General features: G+C 42.4%; 1 protein-coding gene across 4 annotated transcripts in view; it reads right to left on the reverse strand.

Moving 5' to 3' along the window:
- The window catches only part of FGGY (FGGY carbohydrate kinase domain containing), a 336,672-nt gene that overhangs the window by 93,917 nt on the left and 220,657 nt on the right, over positions 1–22,098 (reverse strand). For 3 of the 4 annotated variants that reach the window (XM_054038431.1, XM_054038430.1, XM_054038429.1), the window contains exons 6-7: positions 21,054–21,169; positions 3,399–3,527 (exon numbers count right to left, since the gene is read on the reverse strand). In XM_054038431.1, coding sequence (XP_053894406.1) covers positions 3,399–3,527; positions 21,054–21,169 — 245 coding nt within the window. Of the gene's footprint in view, positions 1–3,398; positions 3,528–10,217; positions 10,301–21,053; positions 21,170–22,098 lie in introns of those variants that run through there. The other variant, XM_054038432.1, reaches the window with a different exon arrangement.

Genomic DNA, 22,098 nt, shown 5'->3' on the forward strand with positions numbered 1-22,098 from the left:
TACTAGATCTATTTAGATTTACTTTAAGGGGGGTAGGGGGGAGACAAAAGTACCTGATCCCATCAAAAGCAGGTATGAGAGGCAGATGTTCCCTGCCCCGCCCACTCCCCCCCCACTCCATCTTACCTCTGCCTCCAGGGGAACGCAGCGCACTGGGGAAAGAGGTGGGACTGGGGTGGGGATTTGGGGAAGGGATCCACTAGGGGCAGGGAGAGGGCGGAATTAGGGCGGGGACTTTGGGGATGGGGTTGGAATGAGGCAGGGCCAGGGGCAGGAAAGGGTGGAGTTGGGGCAGGGGGCGCGGGCACCCACCAGCGCCAGAGAAAGTTGGCGCCTATGCTTTTAGCCCATCAAACGTTAAAAAGCTGTGACCCCCAATCAGTGGAAGAATAAGCAATTGTAGAAAGTATCACAATACAGTACTAGAGAAAGCTGGTGCTTTTTTGGCTAACTTTATTCCAACTAGAACTGGTCAAAATTTTTCTGACAGAACAGCTGTCTGCTGGAAAAATGTTGATTCAGCGAAATTTAATTTTTTTGCAAGAACATCTTGATTTCATCAAAATTTTCAACAGGAAATTATAGATTTGTTTTGATAAGGTCAAAATGGTTTGTTTCAACATATTATAAACTAAAAATACTATAAAAATTAGCATTGAAACAATATTTCAACCTGATCAAAACATTAATTTTGATGACATTAAAACAAAATATTTCAGAACATTTTTTGTTTTTCCAAAAAAGTCGATTTTAAACTCTTTGTCTTGACTTTTGACAAAACCAGATATCGAAATCTTGGAATTTCCCACAGGATGGAAATTCTAGTTTTCAACCCATTCTAATTCTAACCTTTTGTCTGCTATTTTAAATGACAGGTTTCGGAGGAGTAGCCGTGTTAGTCTCTATCAGTAAAAACAATGAGGAGTACAAGGACTCCTTGTTATTTTAAATGAATTACACCCATAATCCTAATATAACAAGCAGTTTTTGTGCTACGTCCCACATTGGGCTAGTAGAAAGGAAATGTACAAAGGTCTCCATTCCATTATTTAAACACAGGGGAGTTATGGGGCTAAACCATTTTTAAGTCAACCTAAACTCAGGCCTTGGCTTGTTACAGCGCTGTAAAGCCTCCCCCAGTGCTGTAACTCACTCCCTGTCCACACTGGCAGGGCACTTACAGCGCTGTATCTCCCTGGGTACACTGCTGCAGGTACTCCACATCTCCGAGAGGAATAACAGCTGCAGCGGAGTGGCTACGACTCATGGGTGTGAGTGTAAACGCTTGCAGCGCTGTACTAATCACCTTGTCAAGTGGCCAATCCTCTCCACTGTTGTGACTGGCTGCAGGAATGCGGAAGTGCAGGTTTCAAAGCTTGTACCACAGAGAAAAGCAAACAGTTTGCAGCTTGATTTGAGTGAGTAAATGAATGAGTAGGGGGCCGGGAGTTCGGAACCTGCAAAATAGAGAGCAGACATGCTCCAAAAAACACTGTCTCTCCCCCCACACTCCCTGTCACAATCCACCCCACCCGCTCTCCCCCGTTTTGAAAAGCACGTTGCAGCCACATGAATGCTGGGATAGCTGCCCATAATGCACCGCTCCCAACACAGCTGCAAATGTTGCAAGTGTGGCCACACCACTGCGCTGGCAGCAGTCAGTGTGGACAGACGGCAGCGCTTTTCCCTGCTCAGCTGTATGAAGACAGGTTTACCTCACAGCGCTGTACAGCCAGAAGTGTAGCCAAGGCCTCAGTCAATGAAGTATGAGAATGCACATCCAACAGCTCCATGGAGTCTCAAAGTAAAAGGCTTCTTTAAATGTACTGGTAAAACCTTGAACCTTTTAACTATTTTAGCACCAAAACAGCTTGTTCTATCATCTTCCTTATTTATGCTTTATACAGGATACCTATAAACAGACCAGTTTCCTTTGTTTTTTAGACTACTGTTTTTATCCTAAACTCTGTTAATCTCATTAACACCTAATCCTCACAAGTTATCCCCGCCCCCCACCCCTCCTTTCATCTGTCTCTTGTGTCCTATTGACACCTAAACTGTCAATTGGCTGGGGCAGACGCTGTCTGCTTTGTTATTTGTCTGTACAGGACATAGCACAAAGGGGCCTCATCCCTGTATGGTAGTCAGAGGTGGTACAGTATGAACCATACTCACAATAATTCTAGTCTCAATTTCTCAGCATTTACAGATGATGGAGATAGCCCTTTGTTTGCTAGAAGCTGGGAATGGGCCACAGGGGATGGATCACTTGATGATCACCTGTTCTGTTCATTCCGTCTGGGGCACCTGGCATTGGCCATCCTCGGAAGACAGGATATTGGGCTAGATGGACCTTTGGTCTGACTTTGTATGGTCTCTTCCCCATTCCTTCCCATTCACCCGTAGTGGAATGTGGTGGATGTAACAGCTCTGTGAAGCCTGCTCCTGCTACCCCCTCACTACAATGGTACAGGTAGCAGAAGCAAGCTAGTCAGAGAGGGCCATTTTGCTGCAGGGAACAATCTGGATCCATATGACATTGAACAAATGATTTAAGTCTCTTTACCTCAGGTCTATGAAATGGACATTATAATACTATCATAGAGCTGAGTGAATACTATATAGTAAGTATCAGGGGGTAGCTGTGTTAGTCTGTATCTACAAAAACAACAAGGAGTCTGGTGGCACCTTAAAGACTAACAGATTTATTTGGGCATAAGCTTTCGTGAGTAAAAACCTCACTTCTTCGGATGCAGTAATACTATCATAGAGCTGAGTGAAAAATTTGCAGTTAAATGTTTTTCCTCTGAAATTTTACAACTTTTGAGCTTAAATATTTTTGTTAAATTAGGGAAATATGAGTGAAATGTTTTGAAAAATTTCAATGAAGTTTCATAGATTTTAAGGCCAGAAGGAACCCTTATGGCCATTTAGTCTGAACTCTACATAACACAGGCCAGAGAACTTCCCTGAGGGATTCCTGCATCAGGCCCACGATTTTTGGCTGAGCGCTTTATTTTATACTTGGGGTGGGGTTTTCCTAATGTGTTGAGAAATGGGAAGCTCGGTGGGAGCGCCAGACTCTCAGCCCCTGGGAACTAGGTCCTTTGTGTCTCAAACTGAGAACCTGAAAATGGAGGCAACAAAAATTGGTGGACACTTTTGAAAATTTCAAATTGATTTTAGTGATGTTTACACACGCTCTTTTTTGTAAATAATTTATAAAGATTTTTTTTAAGTGTGCTACTTGATAAGAATTGGTCTTTCAGCAGAAGGGCAATGTGCTGCTTAGTTACCAGTGTTTGTAGAAAATGGGGCTCTGGGAAAAGGGTATTTCACATAAACATTTAATTTCAATAATATCCCTGTTTCCGAGAACAGTAAATATGTAAGAATACCTAGTCCTCCAGCATGTGCGTCAATGAGAGATGCTGCTATTGCAGTCCCTTCAGCAAGACCGAGGTCTTTTGCAGCCTCTGGCGTTAGGCCATTTCCAACAGAAGCTCCAGGAGACAGGACTTGGTTTCCTGAGCAGACACAAGTAAAAGCAAACGCCCATCAGTTTGATAAACAGAAAAGCAAACATGCATTTTCCTGAAAAAGCGCTTTTTCCCACTGCTGTTTAATGTATTATCCATCAAAAAAGTGCATTAAAAACTCCATTTACTTACCAAATACCAATTGCACTGTATGTATATTAAACACAACTGTGCTGTATCATGCTGCTCATAAGAGTTTAAAAACTGATAACTATTCAATGCCCAGTATAGCGATGTAGAACAGCTTTTACTATAACCTATACAAATTCCATGTAACATGGTGTGATCTTTTTACTAGGTATGTAAACAGACAACCAGGCTCGTACTTTACATTGTAGCCACTGACTTCATATCTGCAGAAATAAAGGTATTTTGGAAATTAGATACTTTGGGATAGATTCACTTGTGCTGATGCAAATAAGTGAAAACTGTACATCCTGCATCAGCTTGGCCCAGAGGCGTTTCCATCTCCACTCTCCTTCAGGGTTTCCACCAGGCAAGTGGTGCTTTTAATGTCCATTAGCACCTCTGTGGTAGCCAGCAGAGGCTGTTCAGGAGAACCAATAAATCAGTGAAATCCTGCCACTCTTCTTTCATTTCCTCCCTGGCTAAGACCACCCACTTCTGAGTTTGTGTTGGCTAGTTGCAGCAGAGGGTACATTGAACCACCAAAAACTACCCTCCCCAATCTGTCTTGAATTCTGCAAAAGGGCCTTTCTGCCACGTTCTGTGCCACCACACTGGAGGGAATCTGAGCTTTTAACTATTTTTTTTCCCAAAAGGAAAGATTATTTTAACAACTAATCAACTATGACAGGGATCGGCAACCTTTGGCACGCGGCTCACCAGGGTAAGCACCCTGGCAGGCCGGGCCGGTTTGTTTATCGGCAGGCCGGGCCAGTTTGTTTACCTGCCGCGTCCACAGGTTTGGCCGATCGCGGCTCCCACTGGGCGCAGTTCGCCGTCCCATGCCAATGGGGGCTGCGGGAAGCGGCGCGGGCCGAGGGATGTGCTGGTCACCACTTCCCAACGCCCCCATTGGCCTGGAATGGCGAACTGCGGCCAGTGGGAGCCGCGATCGGCCGAACCTGCAGACGCAGCAGGTAAACAAACCGGCCCGGCCTGCCAGGGTGCTTACCCTGGGGAGCTGCGTGCCAAAGGTCGCCAATTCCTGAACTATGATAAAGATAGGGATAGGCCCAAGCTATGAAGATGGGATCCAGGTCCAGTCACTTCGGAGTTCAGGTGTTTCAGGATTGGGGGTTTGATTCAGGCCCATCTCCATATAAAAGGTCTTTCCCTGGGGTGGTGCTGGAGTATAGCTAGATACAAAGCAGTAAGACAGGACTGACAGCTCCTGGAATCCACACCTCTTTATTCATCCACAGGTTAGATGGATGAGGCACACAAAGTCACAGTGGGAGCTTCCACACACTTCCTTGCCAATGCCTTGGCTCTACCTCAGAAACTCCAAATTCATTCAACAGGGCTTATCTTTAAAACTTGCTTAGTTCAACAAATCTTCTGAGCACAATTGGCACAATTTCTGTTTAAAATAAAAGATAGTTCTATTTTCTCAGTGGGTTTTCATGAGAGTAATGCATGCCTCAAGACTAAACATGCCTGCTTTTTTTTAAATTTTTCCTCAGAAGTCAGGTTTTCTAACCATTTTATCATTCTTGTTGCACTTCTCCAGACTCTCTCAAATTTGTCCACATCTTTCCTAAAGTGCGGTGTCCAGAACTGGGCACAATACTCTAGCTGTGGCCTCACCATTGCCAAGTAGAGTGGGACAATTATCTCCTGCGTCATACATACAAGAGCCTGTTAATACACCCCAGTGCAATTAGTGTTTTTCACAATTGCATCACATTGTTGACTCATATTCACTTTGTGGTGGGCCTTCAAATCTTAGTATGTTGCAGTCATGAAAGACATCTGGCCTTGCTGCTGCCTTTCTTTCTTTTTTTTTTTTTTTTGACATGGTATCCAATTGCCTTATCAGAAATCACCTACAAATCAAATGTGTAATGTATTTTGAGATTAAACAGGCTTACCCTGCCCCCAAACACATAGCTTCTGGGTGTTAAATCATCAGCCAGGCTGTGAAACACTCAGCGACATAGGTCCCCATGCTCTCCCCTTCAAAGTTTCATGCTTGAGTTAGTCTGCAGATCATACTGAGAATTTAAAATCCACACGTATGGATTACTCAAAGCTTTCCAACTAGCTCATTCAACTCATGATACTAGTAACCAAAAGTGACCATTTCCGCCTCTTGGTGGCTTATGTGAAATGAATTGCTGGTCTCCTCCAATTCCTAGAGGACAAGTGCCGATGTTTTATTGCTTATAGGCTCAGAAAAATCATGCTCGACTTTCCAAGTATATCACATGTTCACTTCTTTTAATAAGGTTAGAAGCAAGAGGTTTCTATTTCAGAACAGTGAAAAAAGTGAAGACATAGGAGAGCAAGACTAGAGCGATCTTGCAGCTAGGAGGAGGTTCAAGGAAGTTCATGCAGCTACAACCAGAGCTTTTGCTTCAGAATCAGCTGCACCTCCTTAATGTGCACAGCTAGCTCATTTTGTACATCCAGTGTCGGATGAAATTATTCTGATGGAAAATCTTTCACCACTCACTCCCACAGCAGATTTGTTTGTTCAGTCTGAATGGTCAAGTATTGTAACATGTAATTATTAAGTGGTTAGTAGCCCTGATCTTTAGAATGGACTCTATTAGACAATACCTTTTCTTACCAGTTATTCAATTACTGTATCTATGACTAATGAGCTTTTAGGGAACAATTTTAGAGATACAGATAATCCTCTTTCCTGATTTAAGCAGTAGAAAATGACCATATGGATTTCTTTGAAACAGAAAGCTCATTAGAATAGTCGACATTATGGTTTTCCCCTTTGGAGTGGAGTGTGTGGAGGTGGGTTTGTTGTGAATTTCAGATACAGTCATTTTGTGTTTTAGAAAAAGGCACTAAACACACAGCACGCCCAGGTTGTTTTAGAAGAAGTCAGAGTGAGCAAGAATAATTCTTCCCTAACTGAAGCCACTTCCTGACAGCATGACAGATCTGCTCATATCATTCCCGCATTGCCAGTTCTGCCGGAGCCTGATTTTAGGCATAGCCCTTAGCATGACCTAGGGAGAACAAGTGACAGACCAACTTGAGAAGCAATCCCACTCTACAATGCTGAGCAAATGGATCCATCAGTGCAGCTCCCGCTGCCTCCCACTCCTGGGGGAAAGGCAATAAGAAGCCAATCAGAAACACATGCCAAACCCCCATTGGGGAAGAGAAAGAACGGAGTGCTCTGGGGCTACAGGAATAAGATGAATGGAGACCCCTTTCCTCCTACCAACTACGAGACAGATAAGGGAGGCAACAATTTTCTTCCTCTCCATCAGCCATGAGAGGAGAGTCTCCTTTTCCTCATCCAGCAGTTAAGAGAAGAGAGAAATCCTCTTTCCCACCCAGCAGCAAGAAGGCAGAGGCAAGGATGAAATGAAAGAGACTGGAGAGAAAATGAGAGAGGGGAGCCGCTTCCTCCAGAACAGCAAGGATAATGGGCCGAGAAAGAAAGCATCCCCCTGGTCACCTGGGTGACAGGCCGTGCGTGTGGTAATGAGGGAATGCTGTATTTTCCCCTCCACCTCAACCCCTAGGCCTTAGAGATCAGTGAAGCATCGTGAGCCAAACCCACAGAGCCCTGTCTGCATAGCGAGTCTGCGTGCAAGGGAAACAGGCTCCAGGTGTCCAGGACTTTATCCCTCAGAGTGGAATTTGCTCTCCCACCCACACACCTGTAAGTGGGTGTGGAATGGGCAGAGCCTTGATTCTACCCACCAATGTGCAGGGAAGTAGGAAGGAATGGTGACCCATATGCTTACAATAACTGAGAAGTTAGAAAAGTCAGCTCAGCATCAAAGTACATAGAATTTGGAACGGCAAGGACCCATAATGGTGAAGTAAAACACACAAGGAACAGGAACACAATGGTCACAGTTAAGTAAACAATTACCAACAGATACCACCCAGTTACCATGCTTATCTCCCATTCTAAGCACAAGGTGTAAGGAGGTATCTCAAACACTAACAGGATGGGTTAACTGCTGAAAATACTGGTTTTTAAAAGGTGGCAACTGTGCGTAAAGCACAGGTGATAGGTGTGGGCTTGCCATTGAAATAAAGACACTAGCCACAGGGAGGAATGATGTTGACTCCTACAAGAGCAATACAGCAAGGTACACAATGGCTTAGGAAGCAAAGAAGTATCACAGCAAGAGTAAAAGTGCTAAACAACCACATACTTCTAATCCAACAATAGGTAACACCTTTCAGTGAGGCGAAGGAAGCAAATTGTCAGAGTGGACGAGAGGGAGATGAGAACTCTGCAAACAGAGGCAGGCAGTGAGAGTACTGTGTCCTCTTTCAGTCTTTTCAAAGAGACTGTGTACAGTCTTTGGTTTAAAGTAACCACTTGTGCAAATCATCTGCCTCTTGTAGAACTAAGCCTAACACAACAGACCCATAATTATTTGAAGGCAAAGAACTTTCTCTTTCGCATTCATACAACTGTTCCACTAAGACACACAGAGCCCTTCTCAATGCACTGCCTTGAGTCACATTTTTATTTTGAACAATATAGCTCATTTTTAGTAGGGCTTTTTCCCCTCCTGTAGAGCAGCAAGTTTACAAAAGGAAAAAGCCGTTTGAAGCCTTTCCTCCTCTTTTATCCTTCCTTGAAGACAAACTCTGGAATTTGCTACGATCTAGTTTTGTTTAAAGAATTTATGTGGTACCAATGACCCACCACCTTTCGAGGCAGTTGCCACAGCAACCACTTATTTACCAGACGCAATACACGAAGCAGACAACAATATGTCTTCAGTCCACTTTAGTAAGCAAAATGTACAGTGTGGAATCTTACTCATATTTAACAGAAACAGACTTTTTAGTGCTTACCAGTCTTTTTACAAATAACAAAAGGAAAGCACAGCAGGGGACCTCAGCTGACTCAGCTCTTACACATTCACTCAGTTAAGAGCAGCTTTTAACCTGTCACACAGAACTTAGTTGCATTTTGTGTTTAATTGTATTTGGCTGCATAACTGTGAAAAAAATACAAGTGTAAAAAAACAAAAGGAAAAGTTTCCTTTCTCTATTAACTTTACACCTGAAAACTTAAAAGAGCTAAATTTCATCGTAGTCTGGAGTAATGGATAATGCCAGAGAATACCACCTAATTTTCATGCTTATTTAGAAGTGAAGGGTCCTTTAGTTAGCCTATGCTGACATTTAAAACTAATGTCTTTTACCATAATGTTAATAATGAGTGGACATCTATCGAGAGCTAGTTAGGAATTTTCCCTTCCAATTTTTTTAAATGGAAAATGCAGTTTCTGCAAAATCCAAGTTTTCTTTGGGAAGATTCTAATTTTTTAAAACTTTTCAACTGTCCAGCAGGAAAACTAAAATGAAATAATATGTTTCAGATGGGAGTGATTCAAATTAATTTATCAAATCAGATCAAAACGTTTTGTTTTGGGCCAATTCAACATGAATCTGGTCTGCCTGAGCTGCCCCTACAACCTTATGGAAGTTGTAGTTTGGGGTGTCGCATGCCTCCATTCTCCACTATGGGCCAGGTCTCTGGCTGGACTACATCTCAGCTCAGCTCCTACAGTAATGGGGGCCATATAACTGCCAAAGGCAGACACACATAGGGGTGGTGAGGTAGTCGTGGATGTTGGCAAAGTCAGATGACCTATAGGGACACCAGACATTGATCCATTAAACTGAAAAATAAAGTAAGTCTATAGTTTGTGAGTGCATACCTTAGGAGTGATGGCTAAGATTAAAAGACAGCTAATTTACATGTATGGTGCCTACATTCCTGGCAAAAGAAGAACAGAAAAAACTAAAGTACTGCCTGTCATTTATTTAATAGGCATGCACAGGATCTGTCCAAACCCTGAGGAAACAACGGAGCTTTGGTTAACCGGATTTGGGTTAAATAGTGCAGCATAACCATCTCTTTATGGATGGAGCATTACTTAGACATAGGTGAGTTAGCCATGTGTAGATGGTTTAGTAAATAAGTGTAGCCCATTCAGACATGAATTCAGCTTCCTGTCCCCATCCTTTCACCTGCAAATAACGAAGATACATTTTCACAGCATTTTAAAACAGTATCCTGGCATCTTAGAGTACATCATCAATGTTCTCTCTAAACATTATGGGTCAACAAATGGCATCAATATATTTGACTAGTTGAAATCATAGGTTATGTGACTTGGCTGGATATTGGGTAATGCAAGTCTCTATTTAGGGGTGCATGTATAATTTATCACATATTAATTATGGATTATTACTAAACCGATAGCTTTTTGTTACTGCTTCTTTATTAATAATGCAGGTGAGAGCAGCTCTCCTTTGAAGTATTATTTAATTACCCTTTTTTTCAAATCCAAAAGAAATGAAACTTAATCAGCTATTGAAAGAACCTTTTGAATTCTTCATCTAAGCTTCTGATGTCTGCACAACCTCATTTCCCACGAAAAGACTTCCAATTATTTTCTGGCGCTCACAAAACAGACGTCCCTATGTTGAAAGCATAGACTCAAGCGAAGCAAGAAGGTGAAGATGATGAGGAAGCATTACCAGAAAGGGGAAGCATCAGACAAGAGGAGGAAGAGGATAGATGGTCAGTAGAAAGCCTCTGATCTGGAACTTTTGGAAGCCAGTCTTTTTATTACCACTGTATGAAAAAACAAAAACAAAACAAAAAATAGGACAATGTTTTAGAGACAGATATTTAAACACTATCAATACACCAAAATGAACAGAGGAAAGATGGGAGTGAGGGGCGAGGGAGGGAATTCATTTTAGCTTGTTACTCCCTTCTTCTATTACAATAGTGTGCAGACATGTAAGCTATTACATCACAACCCTATTTAACTGAAACACATGGTTAACCAAGGGTCAGTTTTATCCCCCAACATTTTCAAAGGCAGCTGTTCAGCATCTAGGATCTTCATCATGCCCCAAGCAAGGCTTAAGTACCTAAATACCTTTGATTTCAAGAAGTGACAAGTCTACTTCCCCACTCAGGTGAAGGTCTCAGATAGCTGACAATAACTTGAAATGAATAGTCATGTAATGTTGTCCTCTTGTGAGCATGGTCCTTGAATGCTATGTGTGGCTTTTACATACGATGGTGAGAGCTGCTTTAGAAATGCCCAGAAAGATAGATAATTTTGCCAGAAGCTGGGAATGGGTGACAGGGGATGGATCACTTGATGATTACTGTTCTGTTCATTCCCTCTGGGGCACCTGGCATTGGCCACTGTCAGAAGACAGGATACTGGGCTAGAGGGACCTTTGGTCTGACCCAATATGGTTGTTCTTATGTTCTAATTTATTTATTTCACAGCACCCAGAAATGTGCTAGATACCTCACATTACGACAACTGTTCCTGTCTCAAAGGGCTTACAATAAATTAAGGTCCCAAGGGAACAACTGATAGCGGATAAGCTGACTGTTGCATCCACATGGAGTCCCATTGAATTCTAAGGGCTCTGCGTGGGAGAAACAATTGCAGGACTGGGTCTCATTTCTGACATGACAATGAAAGGGGAACACAACCACACAAAGGGGTTGAGGCAGGAAGGAGTAAGGTTGCAGCAAGAGATAAATGCCTCCACTCAGTTATCTTTTTTCCTCAAAGACGCGTATTTCTCCAGAAACACTTTCCCCGCTATTCTCTCACACTCTATTCCTTCCTTATATCGTTTATAAGGAGGGGGGAGGGATAGCTCAGTGGTTTGAGCATTGGCCTGCTAAACCCAGGGTTGTGAGTTCAATCCTTGAGGGGGCCACTTGGGAATCTGGGGCAAAATCAGTACTTGGTCCTGCTAGTGAAGGCAGGGGGCTGGACTCGATGACCTTTCAAGGTCCCTTCCAGTTCTAGGAGATGGGATATCTCCATTATTTCTTTTCTTTCTTTCTTTCTTCTAAAGTTCAAATGCTACTGTGGTAATTGCCGTAGGCAAGGTTTTGCTAAGAGTGTTGATTTAAACTTTCACTGTCTACTAAATATGAAAATGAGAAGTATAAAAAGCTCCCGGATTTCATTTTTAACAGGAAGAGAAAGTTTAAGTTGGCATAATATGAACTAAACCACCACTTACTGTTACAGCATGAAGAAAGAAAGAATGTAATCATGCCTGTCAGATATAGAAGGAACAAATACCCCCCCTAAAAATAAAAAATGAAGACTACATCTACAGCCAAACATCAGTTCCAAGAGAGTAGTTTAAATCCAGCCTGCTTTCTTATGAATTAAGTTGTTTGCCTGGTCTCCAGGGGGAAGTCTATTCAGCCTAGTTCCTGTGCATGACACCAAACGATTAAGCAGAGCCTCCCTACTTTCGGCTGATGCAGGTTCATGAGAGCATGACAGTAAGTTAAATCTTCCCTCTCCACTTCCAGTGTCTTTACCAGCATGACAGAGCCTACCAGGAGATATCAGCCCTAACAATCTCCTCTGAAGAATTCTCTCTTAAACTTGCTCCTGCTGACTCACAGATTATAAAGCAGTGTCTGAGGCTTTCAGGGACGAGTCACCATAGAGTACCTCTTCGTATGGTGCCAACTTCATCCCTTTTCTAGTTGTTACAGCTCTTGGATGGACTGAAATTACAGGAAACTTTGACATTTTTGGAGCACTACTCACTCGTAAATTCTGTGGATTTTGACAGTATCGAACACTTGAGTATCCTGTGATTCAAGTCTTTAAAATTTTTTTTAAAATTGCAGCTTATTGTAACTTATTGTGTGTGTGTGTGTGTGTGTGTGTGTGTGGTGGGGGGGAACGACATGTAAATAGGATCATCTGTTTTGAGAAAACTTTGTTTTTTACTCACTATTCTTGATCATGGGCAAAGCTCAGTGTTTTAAGGCTCTTGTTCTTGTTTGGTTCTCTGAGCAGATAGCAGAATCCAGTGGACTGGGATCAGAGAAGCCTGGAATGAAGGACTTCACCTTCAAGGAGGCCCCTCACTGTGTTCTGTGGTGTGTGGCCTCCATAGCCTTAGAAAAGATGGGAAAGGGGCAGGGCCGGTGGTATGGCAACTCTCTGGAGCACCAGTTATTACTAGTTCAATTCACCCAACCCAGAATGGAAACTGCATCTCCAGAGGAAAAGAAGATCAGGTTACCTGCCAGCACAGGAGCCTGGGAGAGCTCAACTCCTGAACAACAGCTCCTATGGAATGGGAGGCTCAGGGTGGTGATGTGGTCAGGAAGCAGTATGAAGACAAAGAGGCTCTGCACAGTGGCTCTGTCCTCTACTGAATCCTGGGGGGGGGGGATCTCTAGGGGCTAAACTCCTTCCCTTTTTGAGGATGGGAGGCATAAGAACTTCTCCTCCCCCAGATATAAGAATGAAAAAGAAAATCCATGAATACGAACTGATAGTGTCCTTGCTCTTGTGTGAAAAAAACAAGGGCAGCATATGGCTCTCCATCTTTATTCATCAGTACCGGTCTCTTCCCTATTTATGGTTCTTTTGTTATGGTACCATTGCTGGTAGTGTGTCAACTGTGTATTCCTTCCTATGTGTCCACAAGCAAACTGAAAATCCAAAGGGTGCCTTTTCAAACAAAGGCATGTAAGCTGCACCCAAGAAAATACAGGTAGTAGCGAACAAATACAGACAAAGGGTTACATGTCTGGTCATTCAATTATCCATTTGGCACATGTAAATGTATATTGCTTTCCCTTTTTCTGACTCCAGTATCCCATTCTAACATAAGTGTCATCCCTCTGTCAAGTGGCAGCTGATGGCTGGGTTGGCTTCCCAGTGGAGGAAAGATCAGTGATGCAGAGTCTGGCTATACTCCGTGTAACTTGCTTTATTTACACCTATGCACCAGGCCTGAAATGAGGCGCTCAAACAGCAAGCAGGACAACACCTTCTTTCAGGAATCTCAGCCCAACACCAGTGCTGAGTTTCCAGGAGCAACTCTGCCTCAAGAATTAACTCTAATCAGAGACCACGGAAGAGAACGAGTTCTCCTAACACTGCCTCTGCATAACCCAAACAACAACAGCAGCAGCATTTCTTTCCAAGAGACAAATTTGGTTGCAAGAATTTAGAAGACTATGTGTAACAGCCCCACCTGGAGATGCGTGCAATAACAATACTTCTGCATAGGGAAGCAGGTGCTTGCAAAAGCAACGATGTGTTTATCCACCTAACATTTTCATGTTCAAATAACCAGTAGAGATTCTCTATTACTCACTTGAATGCATGGGGTCCTGGGGGGGCCGTCAAGAAGGAGGGGCGGGGGGGTTGGACAGGGCGGCAGGGGGCAGTCAGGGGCAGGGGTTCCGGGGGCAGTCAGGGGACAGGGAGAAGGGGTGGTGGGATGGGGCAGGGGTCCCTAGGGGGCCGTCCGGAATGAGAGGAGGGGTTGGATGGGGTGGCGGTGGTCCGGGGGCAGTCAGGGACAGGGAGTGGGGGTATGTGGATGGGGCAGGGGTCCCAGAGGGGCCATCAGGGAACGGGGGGGCTGGATGGGGCAGGAGTCCCGGGGGGGCAGATACGAGGTGAAGCCAGGCCACAACCTCCTCCCCTAACCGCCCCCCGTACAATTTACGAAACCTGATGCGGCCCTCAGCCAAAAAGTTTGCCCGCCCCTGCACTACAGGGGTGTGATTTGTAAAATACTCTAATGCACTGTGCTATAACTGCCCCATGTAGACCCTGCTTGTGTGAGCTAAAAAGATACATAATGCAAACTGGGTACCTTTTAGAGCGCACCAGGATGGGACAGTTAGCATGTTAGCAAGCTTTACAAATCACACCCTTCTGGTGCCCTTTGACACATGGTTTAGACAAGCCCTTAGGCACCTATGTTTGAAAATTTAGCTCCAAGTTTTTTCAACTTGTACATAGTGAGAAAACAGCTTCAGTCACTGATGGTGCAAGCTCCCTTGCGTATGCCCAAGGCTGTATTTATTCTCAGTCTAAGAGCAAGTGCTGCAAATGAAATACTTTGGGTGGCGTGACTTTCAGAAAAACAACTACCCTGCTTTGCTCTTACGTGGATCCTTCTATTCAAGGATCCCAAAGACGGAGTGCCAAAGCAGCAGTGTCCAAGGCTACGCATCAAAGCACTGAGGTTAAAAAACTCCAAAGCTCTGGAGTTGAGTGCCACAGTGCCAAGGAAGGGCTGCAGTGTGCCAGGCTTTGCACTGAAACACAGAGCCATAGTTTCAAATTGACATGCCCAAGCACCACAGCACTTAAAAAAACAGGAGGCAGGGAGCATGGGGGGTGGGGGCGGGAAGAGTCTTTGCATCAACTCAAAAACCATCTGAGAATCGGGTGGACAAGGTCAAAAATGACAGAAAGTGACTGTGGAGACAGGCTGATGCAGTGCTGAAATCATGGAAGACTGGGAGTTCCTCTGTTGACCACAGTCATGAAGGAATTGGGTGGAGCATTTGGAGGATGGCATTTATATACAGGAAAGCATAATGGTCAGTAGGGATCCTGGCTCATGCTATACCCTGCAGGGTCAAAAATCTACGAGATGAATGACTTCTGCCAGTCTCAGTCTAGGCTGGTGAAACCCAGGATGATCTACTATCCTATTTACAGATGAGGAAACAGAGACCGAGAGAAGTTAAGTAACCTGCCCAAAGGAAGCTTGGAGTAATGTCAAGAATAAAACTAAAATATCCAGGTTTCCCAGTCCTATGCTTTAACCACAAGACCCATTCCTTTCCTAATATCCTATTTGGATCATGACATTGGTATTATGCAACAAACATCTTTATAAACATGTTAATTTCAGGTCTTAGAGCCTTTTATATTATCTGTAATAAATATGTTACACACAAAAGATGCTGGTCTTTATTTCCTGGACCCAGTTACCAGACGGGTCCGGATTACAAAGGATTAATACCTCTCTTACGTGTCATGGTTCAGTATCCCTTGATTCCAGTAGCTACTGTTAAAGTATCCCTCTCTGAGCATTCTTTTACGCCCGTGTTGTAGTTTATCTGGGAAAAGTCATCTCTCTTTGAAAATCTGGTTTTCAGTGAAGTCCTGGTCTTCATGCTATTCTATAGCTGGGCTGAAAGGCGGTCAAGTGACTTGCGCAAGGTCCAGATTTTCAAAGGTATTTAAGCATCTAGTAGGATTTTCAAAAGCACCTAAGCAGGTTAGGCACCTCACACTGAAATCAATCAGACTTAGGAGCCTAACTTACTTAGATGTTTTTGAAAATCCCACTAAGTGCTTATGTGCCTCTTTAGGTACCTAAATACCTTTGAATATCTGACCACAAGTTTCTATTTACAGCTGGTTCTGAAAATATTGAGAAATAGGATTGTATAATCTTTCAGCAGGCAGAAGGACTATGTTTCAGAGTGTTAAGTTTGGTGTGAACATAAATATAGTAAAATCAGCATGTAGCTCCATCACAGATGAAGAGACAGTAAATATCTATTTATAAAGTATCACTGCAATATGTCAACATCAAAACACATAAGTTACTACACCAATAGACATAACTATTCTACAATACCTACAATATTTTCTTCTCTGAGACAAATGCACCATCCTCTGGTGGGTAAGAGGTGGGTGGGGAAGGTTAGGCATAAATTATTATGATACAATATAAAATTATTTGGTCCCTTAAGTAGCCCCTGAAGTAGGAGATGGTGGTGAAAATTTATCAGGCTTCCCTGCTCCTCACCCCTCAATACATTGTACAATTCAATACCTAAATTTCATGTTCTACAGTCCTTTTAACAGAATTGCTAATGTCTTTCTAGGTTTTATAATGCCACAAAAAGATGCTCATCATGCGATCTCACCACAGCAGATAAGTGCTAGTGCCTGTGGGGGTTTTCGATGCAAGCTGTCTTCTACTATTTGTTTGCAGTGGGCACATTAATGAGGTCAATAAAGTTTGCAGCAACTCTGCATATGAATCTACACTTTCAACAATGTTATTAGTAAATTCTAGACATGCAGAAGTGACCACAGGAGCCTATTGTGTGGATTCCCTGCAAAGTCAAACTGCTCTGGGTAATAAAAGGTCAGAAGGCTTGTATTTTCACAGCAGAAACCACCATTTGATGTGGGAAAGGTTCGGGGGAGATCCTAAAGGCCAACGGTGAAGGGTCTCTTTTCAACAAGGTCACATGTCAAGCTAGAGTGAAACTAAAAGGAGCGTATTACCTGAAACCACAAGCAACACTGTGGATACATGAAATGTCTTGCCCTTTAAAAATACATTTTATAATATGCACTAGTTCAGAACATACGGTAGCTATTCTCTTGTAATTTCCACAAATTCTTTTCAATGTCCTGAAAGTTAAGAGCACTTGAAAAAAACTGTTTTATATTCCAGTCATAACTATCCAGCTATAGTTTCCTCTCATTGGAGGGAAGATTGTTCTCATCAGAGATTAGAAAAACATGTTGTGTTTGCCTATTCTATGTTCAGTAACAACAATTCGCTTCTGTAAACAATAAAAGAAGGCTCAGCTAATTTTCCTCTGATTTTTTTGTTTTGTTTGACAACAAAATGACTATTACAGTTGAGTGCTGCTAAGATTTTAAGCAAACTGCATTAAAGCCATTTAAGTAAAATGCCAGTCTCTCTCTTTCAGTGGGATTGTGATGGCATTAAAATACAGTAAGTTCACATAAGAATTTAGGATAAACAAACCTTGAATAGAGGTGCGGAGTTCTGGCTACATTGTGCACTAGAGCAAATGGGAAATTCTATTAGGGGAATTAGATTTATGTATTTATTTAAGAAGAATGTGACAGTGTCCCATTTCTCGTCTCATGCTTATTGCTTTCTAGCTTGGTTTTACAATCTCCAGAGCTCCTGGGTTTTCAAGGATACTTTGACCTACTGCCTGTTCCCCTCCTTGGGTCATGCATAACTTTTACTTTATGCATATAAGTAAGGCCCTTCTTAACTTGCGATGCTGCGGAAATGGCAGATTCTGCAATATTAGGCTTCCGCCACAATTTTGACTGCAGGAGCCCCTGCTCTCAGCCATGGCCTGCCATCAGCAGAAAATCACACAAAAGTAACAATGGACTTTATTACCACAAATAATAAGGTCCATTATTAGTTTCCCACAATTTTCCATGCCTTGTCCACAACTCAGCTGCAATTTTTTGACAATCATCCTGCAATTCAAGTAGGGCCTTACACATGAGAGAGAGAAGGTGGGTGAGGTAATATCTTTTATTGGACCAAGGCCTGTGGGTTGACAAGACTCTTCCACCAATGGAACTTGGTCCCATAAAAGGACCAATACGCTACAACAACACTGCAAACTATATGCATGTAGGATCTTCTGGAAACGCCTGCTCAGGAATTTATTCCATTTGTTGTAGTCGATGGGAGCTGAGGCTGTTCAGCACCTTGCAGCAGGATTATGTCCTGTCGAAGTAGCAGACAGAATTAAAGGGCACATGGGGCCTGATCGTGCTCTCATTGCACTTAATGGCAGAACTCCCATTTACTTCTATGGGACCAAGTTTATATACAGTACATTCTATTTCCCTACTTAAAATCAATACGGGCACCAGCAAAGTAACCAAGAGTCTTGCACACTACAAGACAGTCCTATTCTGGGGGGTTCGAAGTCCTACAGTCCAGCTGAGGTTTGCGGCAAAGTGTCAGCTGAGGGGTAGCTAGCTCCAGGCAATGCTGAAGGCCTTAAATAACTGAAGTAAAGAGCTGAGGTCATCCCAACTGCTTTATCCAACCTTCTCCCCAGCCAAACAATGCAATCAGCCTGTGTGCTCAGCCTGCACACTCTCTGAAAAAGAACAGCTCATGAACTGTGATGCCATTCCAGAGAATTGAAGTTTCTGGCTCTGTAACCCAATTCCTAGAAGTACGCTGTCCAGAAGCAGCACTTCTGGGAATGACAGTAATAAAAATGGGAAGGCCAGGAAGGAATTTCTCCCCAGAGCATATCGCATGGACCTTAGAATGGCTGTTTCTTTTAGACTCTTCTGAAGCACTGAGCTGAAACCATCCATTAAGATGTAATGGACATAGCCCACAAGATCAATTTCCTTCAGTTGCGGAGGAGCAGTCATTGGTGGACTTCATCTCCTTCCTCCATGCTTCTGTTAACACAGAAGGCTCCTTACTCCCTCTTCCTCCTTTCACGCATCCACACAGGGACAGCCAGTATGTAACCCTTGGACCGTAACTCGAGGATACATTCAATAAGCTCAACAGTTTTGGGGTTATTTTTGTTTAAAAGCTAATTTAGATAAAACTTGTAGAAGTGGCCATAGCTTCCCAATCACTTCAGGCAAGGTGCTGAAACCATTATTCACACTGAATAACATTTTACTCCTCGGATAGCCCCACTAAAATCAAGGTAATTGCATAAGGAGCAAAGGTGTCAGAATTTGGCTCTAAGTAACTCTTACATTCGCACCTGATATGTGGAGTGTATGAGCATTTTATCCTTATGTGCTGTTTTTATAGGAAGCATTGAGTTCCATCACACAGTTTCTTATAAATACTCTGGGCCAGATTCTGTCTCTGCCTCCTACGGAGTAGCACACTACTCCAGCAATAGTCCCACTGAAGTCAATGGAACCACTTACGGAGCAATGCGTTTCTCTGTTTGAGTGAGAAAAACAGATTCCAATTCCCTATGTAGTTCATCTGTGAACACCCGGTTTCAAAGAAAAGAGAAATGTAAACATTATTATATTTGAAATTTAAGATTTTAGCCCTTCTAAGTTCTGATACTTGTGTTGCTCATTTTTATGTGGTTTCCATCATTACAACCATGCCCTTTTTATTGAAGGTTACTTTATCATTTGAAACATGTATGTTTAGTTACTTAAAATGGTAAATTGCTTTGCACTGTCCTTGAAGTGCACCATATAAATATTGTATTCGATCCTTAGCTTACACTTCATAAATAATTTATTTAAAAAATATTCTTCCATGAGACCATCAGCTGCTGAGGTGTTCAATTTTCTGGTCAAACATTTATTTACAGCATGTGTTCTTTTAGCTTAGTAACGATCTGCTAAAAGCTACATCTGGTTGGAGTTATAGGAATTGTATTTATGCTAAAAATCTCAAAATACTAAATGCTCAAATCTGTTAACAGGGTTTATACCACAGTATAAATGTTTTAATGAGCAGTGGAGATGTTGAAAGCTATACAGGGGAGGCTTTCATAGAGGCCTGAATATTACTTAAAGCATCCATTTGTGACTATTGGAAAGATTTACCAATTGCATTGCTGCTATCAAGTCATTCCTAAATTATTTCTATTTCATGTTACTACACTGCAACTGTTGTAAAAACTTGTTCAAAGTGCCAGACATTTAAAAAAAATCTAGAGGAAATTTCAGATGATTAACTTTGATGAATGGACATATTTGAATTTGTGTACCATAATATTCTTGTTAATGACATGTCTGCTTAGGACATCCATTAAAAGTCCATTAACTTAACAGAGAAAGTCTAATAAAGTTACCCTGGAAATTTTCTGGTAAATTAACATTATGGATTTTTAATGAATATTTGCTGTAGGTATTGTTACAAGGCTAACATTCTAATTAAACTTAGGCCCTGAGCAAGTCAAACAGCCCCATGAAGACACTACAAAGCAGAGAAAGATCTTTCTCAAAAGCTTTCATAAGCATGGTTAGTGCAGGTCACAAAATATGATAACAATAGCTACAGGCATTATCATTATCTTCATTGGCATAGTGGCTGGTGTCCCAGTGTTAGAAGCTTATTGAACAAATTCAAGTGCTAAGGTTCCCATATTCTTCTGCGCCTGCTGTAGAAATTGCTCAATTTTGGGGTGGCCATTTTGAAACCATTTGGGCCTGATTGTCAGAAGTGCGACCAACCCACAACTCCAGGTGAAGTTGATGGGAGACATCAGTAGGTATCACCTTTGAAAAAAATCAAGCCCTGCCAGTATGTCTCTCACGATCAGAATAGTTTAGTGGAAATGTTTGAACATTTTGACCTAAGTGATTTTGTTAAAGCCACAAGGAAAGTTGGTATCAGTGTTGGAGTTTTCAGGAGTGACCAATTCCCGTGCCCATGCTTCTCCTCAGCTCCCCAAGAACCTATTCAAGTACATCAGTAAATGATATCAAACCATCCAACAATGCTGACTGGCCAATGTGATGATGTCATGCTTTTAAGAATAGCTTTCCCAAAGTGATTCTTCCAGCAATATTAATAATTCTGTATCACAAGGTTTCCACCACTACATTTCATGACATCCACAGGTAAAGAGTGTACTTGGGAGATATACCAGGGGGCACCCAATCTTATAGTTTTTTGCCCATTCGTATCTAGTTTCAGTAAGGCCGGATACTTTTCTGCTGACACAACTAATAAACAATGATACAGGATATGGATTTAATTTTTTAAAATAACTTCATTTACCTATTTTTTCATACTTATCTGCCACCAAATCTTCTAAACCAATCATCTTCCAGAAACTATCATCCCAGCCCTTCTCTGGGGAATATGTCCATTTGCACACCAATGGACAGAGAGACCTAATGAGAAAAGACATAAATCCAGAATCAGGACACTTATTTCACTAGTTCATTAGCTCATGAAACGTAGGAAGTTTGCAGGGAATGACACAGTAGCGGACTGGCTACAAGGAACCTTGGGACAAAATTTTCAAAAGTGACTATTAATTTTGGTGGCCCAATTTGAGACACCTTAAAAAGGACCTATTTTTAAAGGTGTTCCCCCACCAATAGGAGCTCTGCACATGGCCACCCCTCCCCTCCGCATACACCAGCCAAGTGAACAGGCCATGCACATCAGGCACATTCCAAAAGGACAGTGCAGCCTGAACACCATATATGCAGCAGGGAGTTTAGGGAAGTGCCCAGTGAATGGAATGGGACTTGTACCAGGACTGAATTTGGCCCATAAAGTTTTGTGGTCTGGTGTGTAAAAGAAAAACAGAGTCAAACTAGTAGTGCTTCTGTATAGTGTGTATTCACGTTTCAGTGCCACTGGCTCTGTATTTCATCAGAACTTGATGACAGTTCAGTGACATACTGAAACAACATAAGCTGTGATGCAACCCAGTGCAATGTTAAGTTACTGTTTCAATTAACATTGATGATAGAACTGTTTGAGCCCCACTGTGCTGATAGTGTCATAAGGATACAGTATAAAGGCACAAGGCAGAATTAACTATCTACTGTAAAATGGATTTTTCCCCTCCCCAAACTTTCCTTATAGCAAAAAACCATAAATAACGAAGAGTGACAAGATACCGTGCAACGAACAGACTGTTGTCTTTCTGAAGATTTAAGGCGCCCTAGGAGATCATTTTTAATTGTGCTCTGTAAAATCAGTTAACCAAAAGGTGTTAATAATTCTAATCGCTGCTGAAAAAGTCAACTACCTGTAGACTTGGAGGTGTCATTGTGGACTACATGCAAGCTGGCTGTGTCTCGGTGAA

This window comes from Malaclemys terrapin, chromosome 8, assembly GCF_027887155.1.
Source record: "Malaclemys terrapin pileata isolate rMalTer1 chromosome 8, rMalTer1.hap1, whole genome shotgun sequence".
NCBI classification, from domain to species: Eukaryota; Metazoa; Chordata; order Testudines; family Emydidae; genus Malaclemys; species Malaclemys terrapin.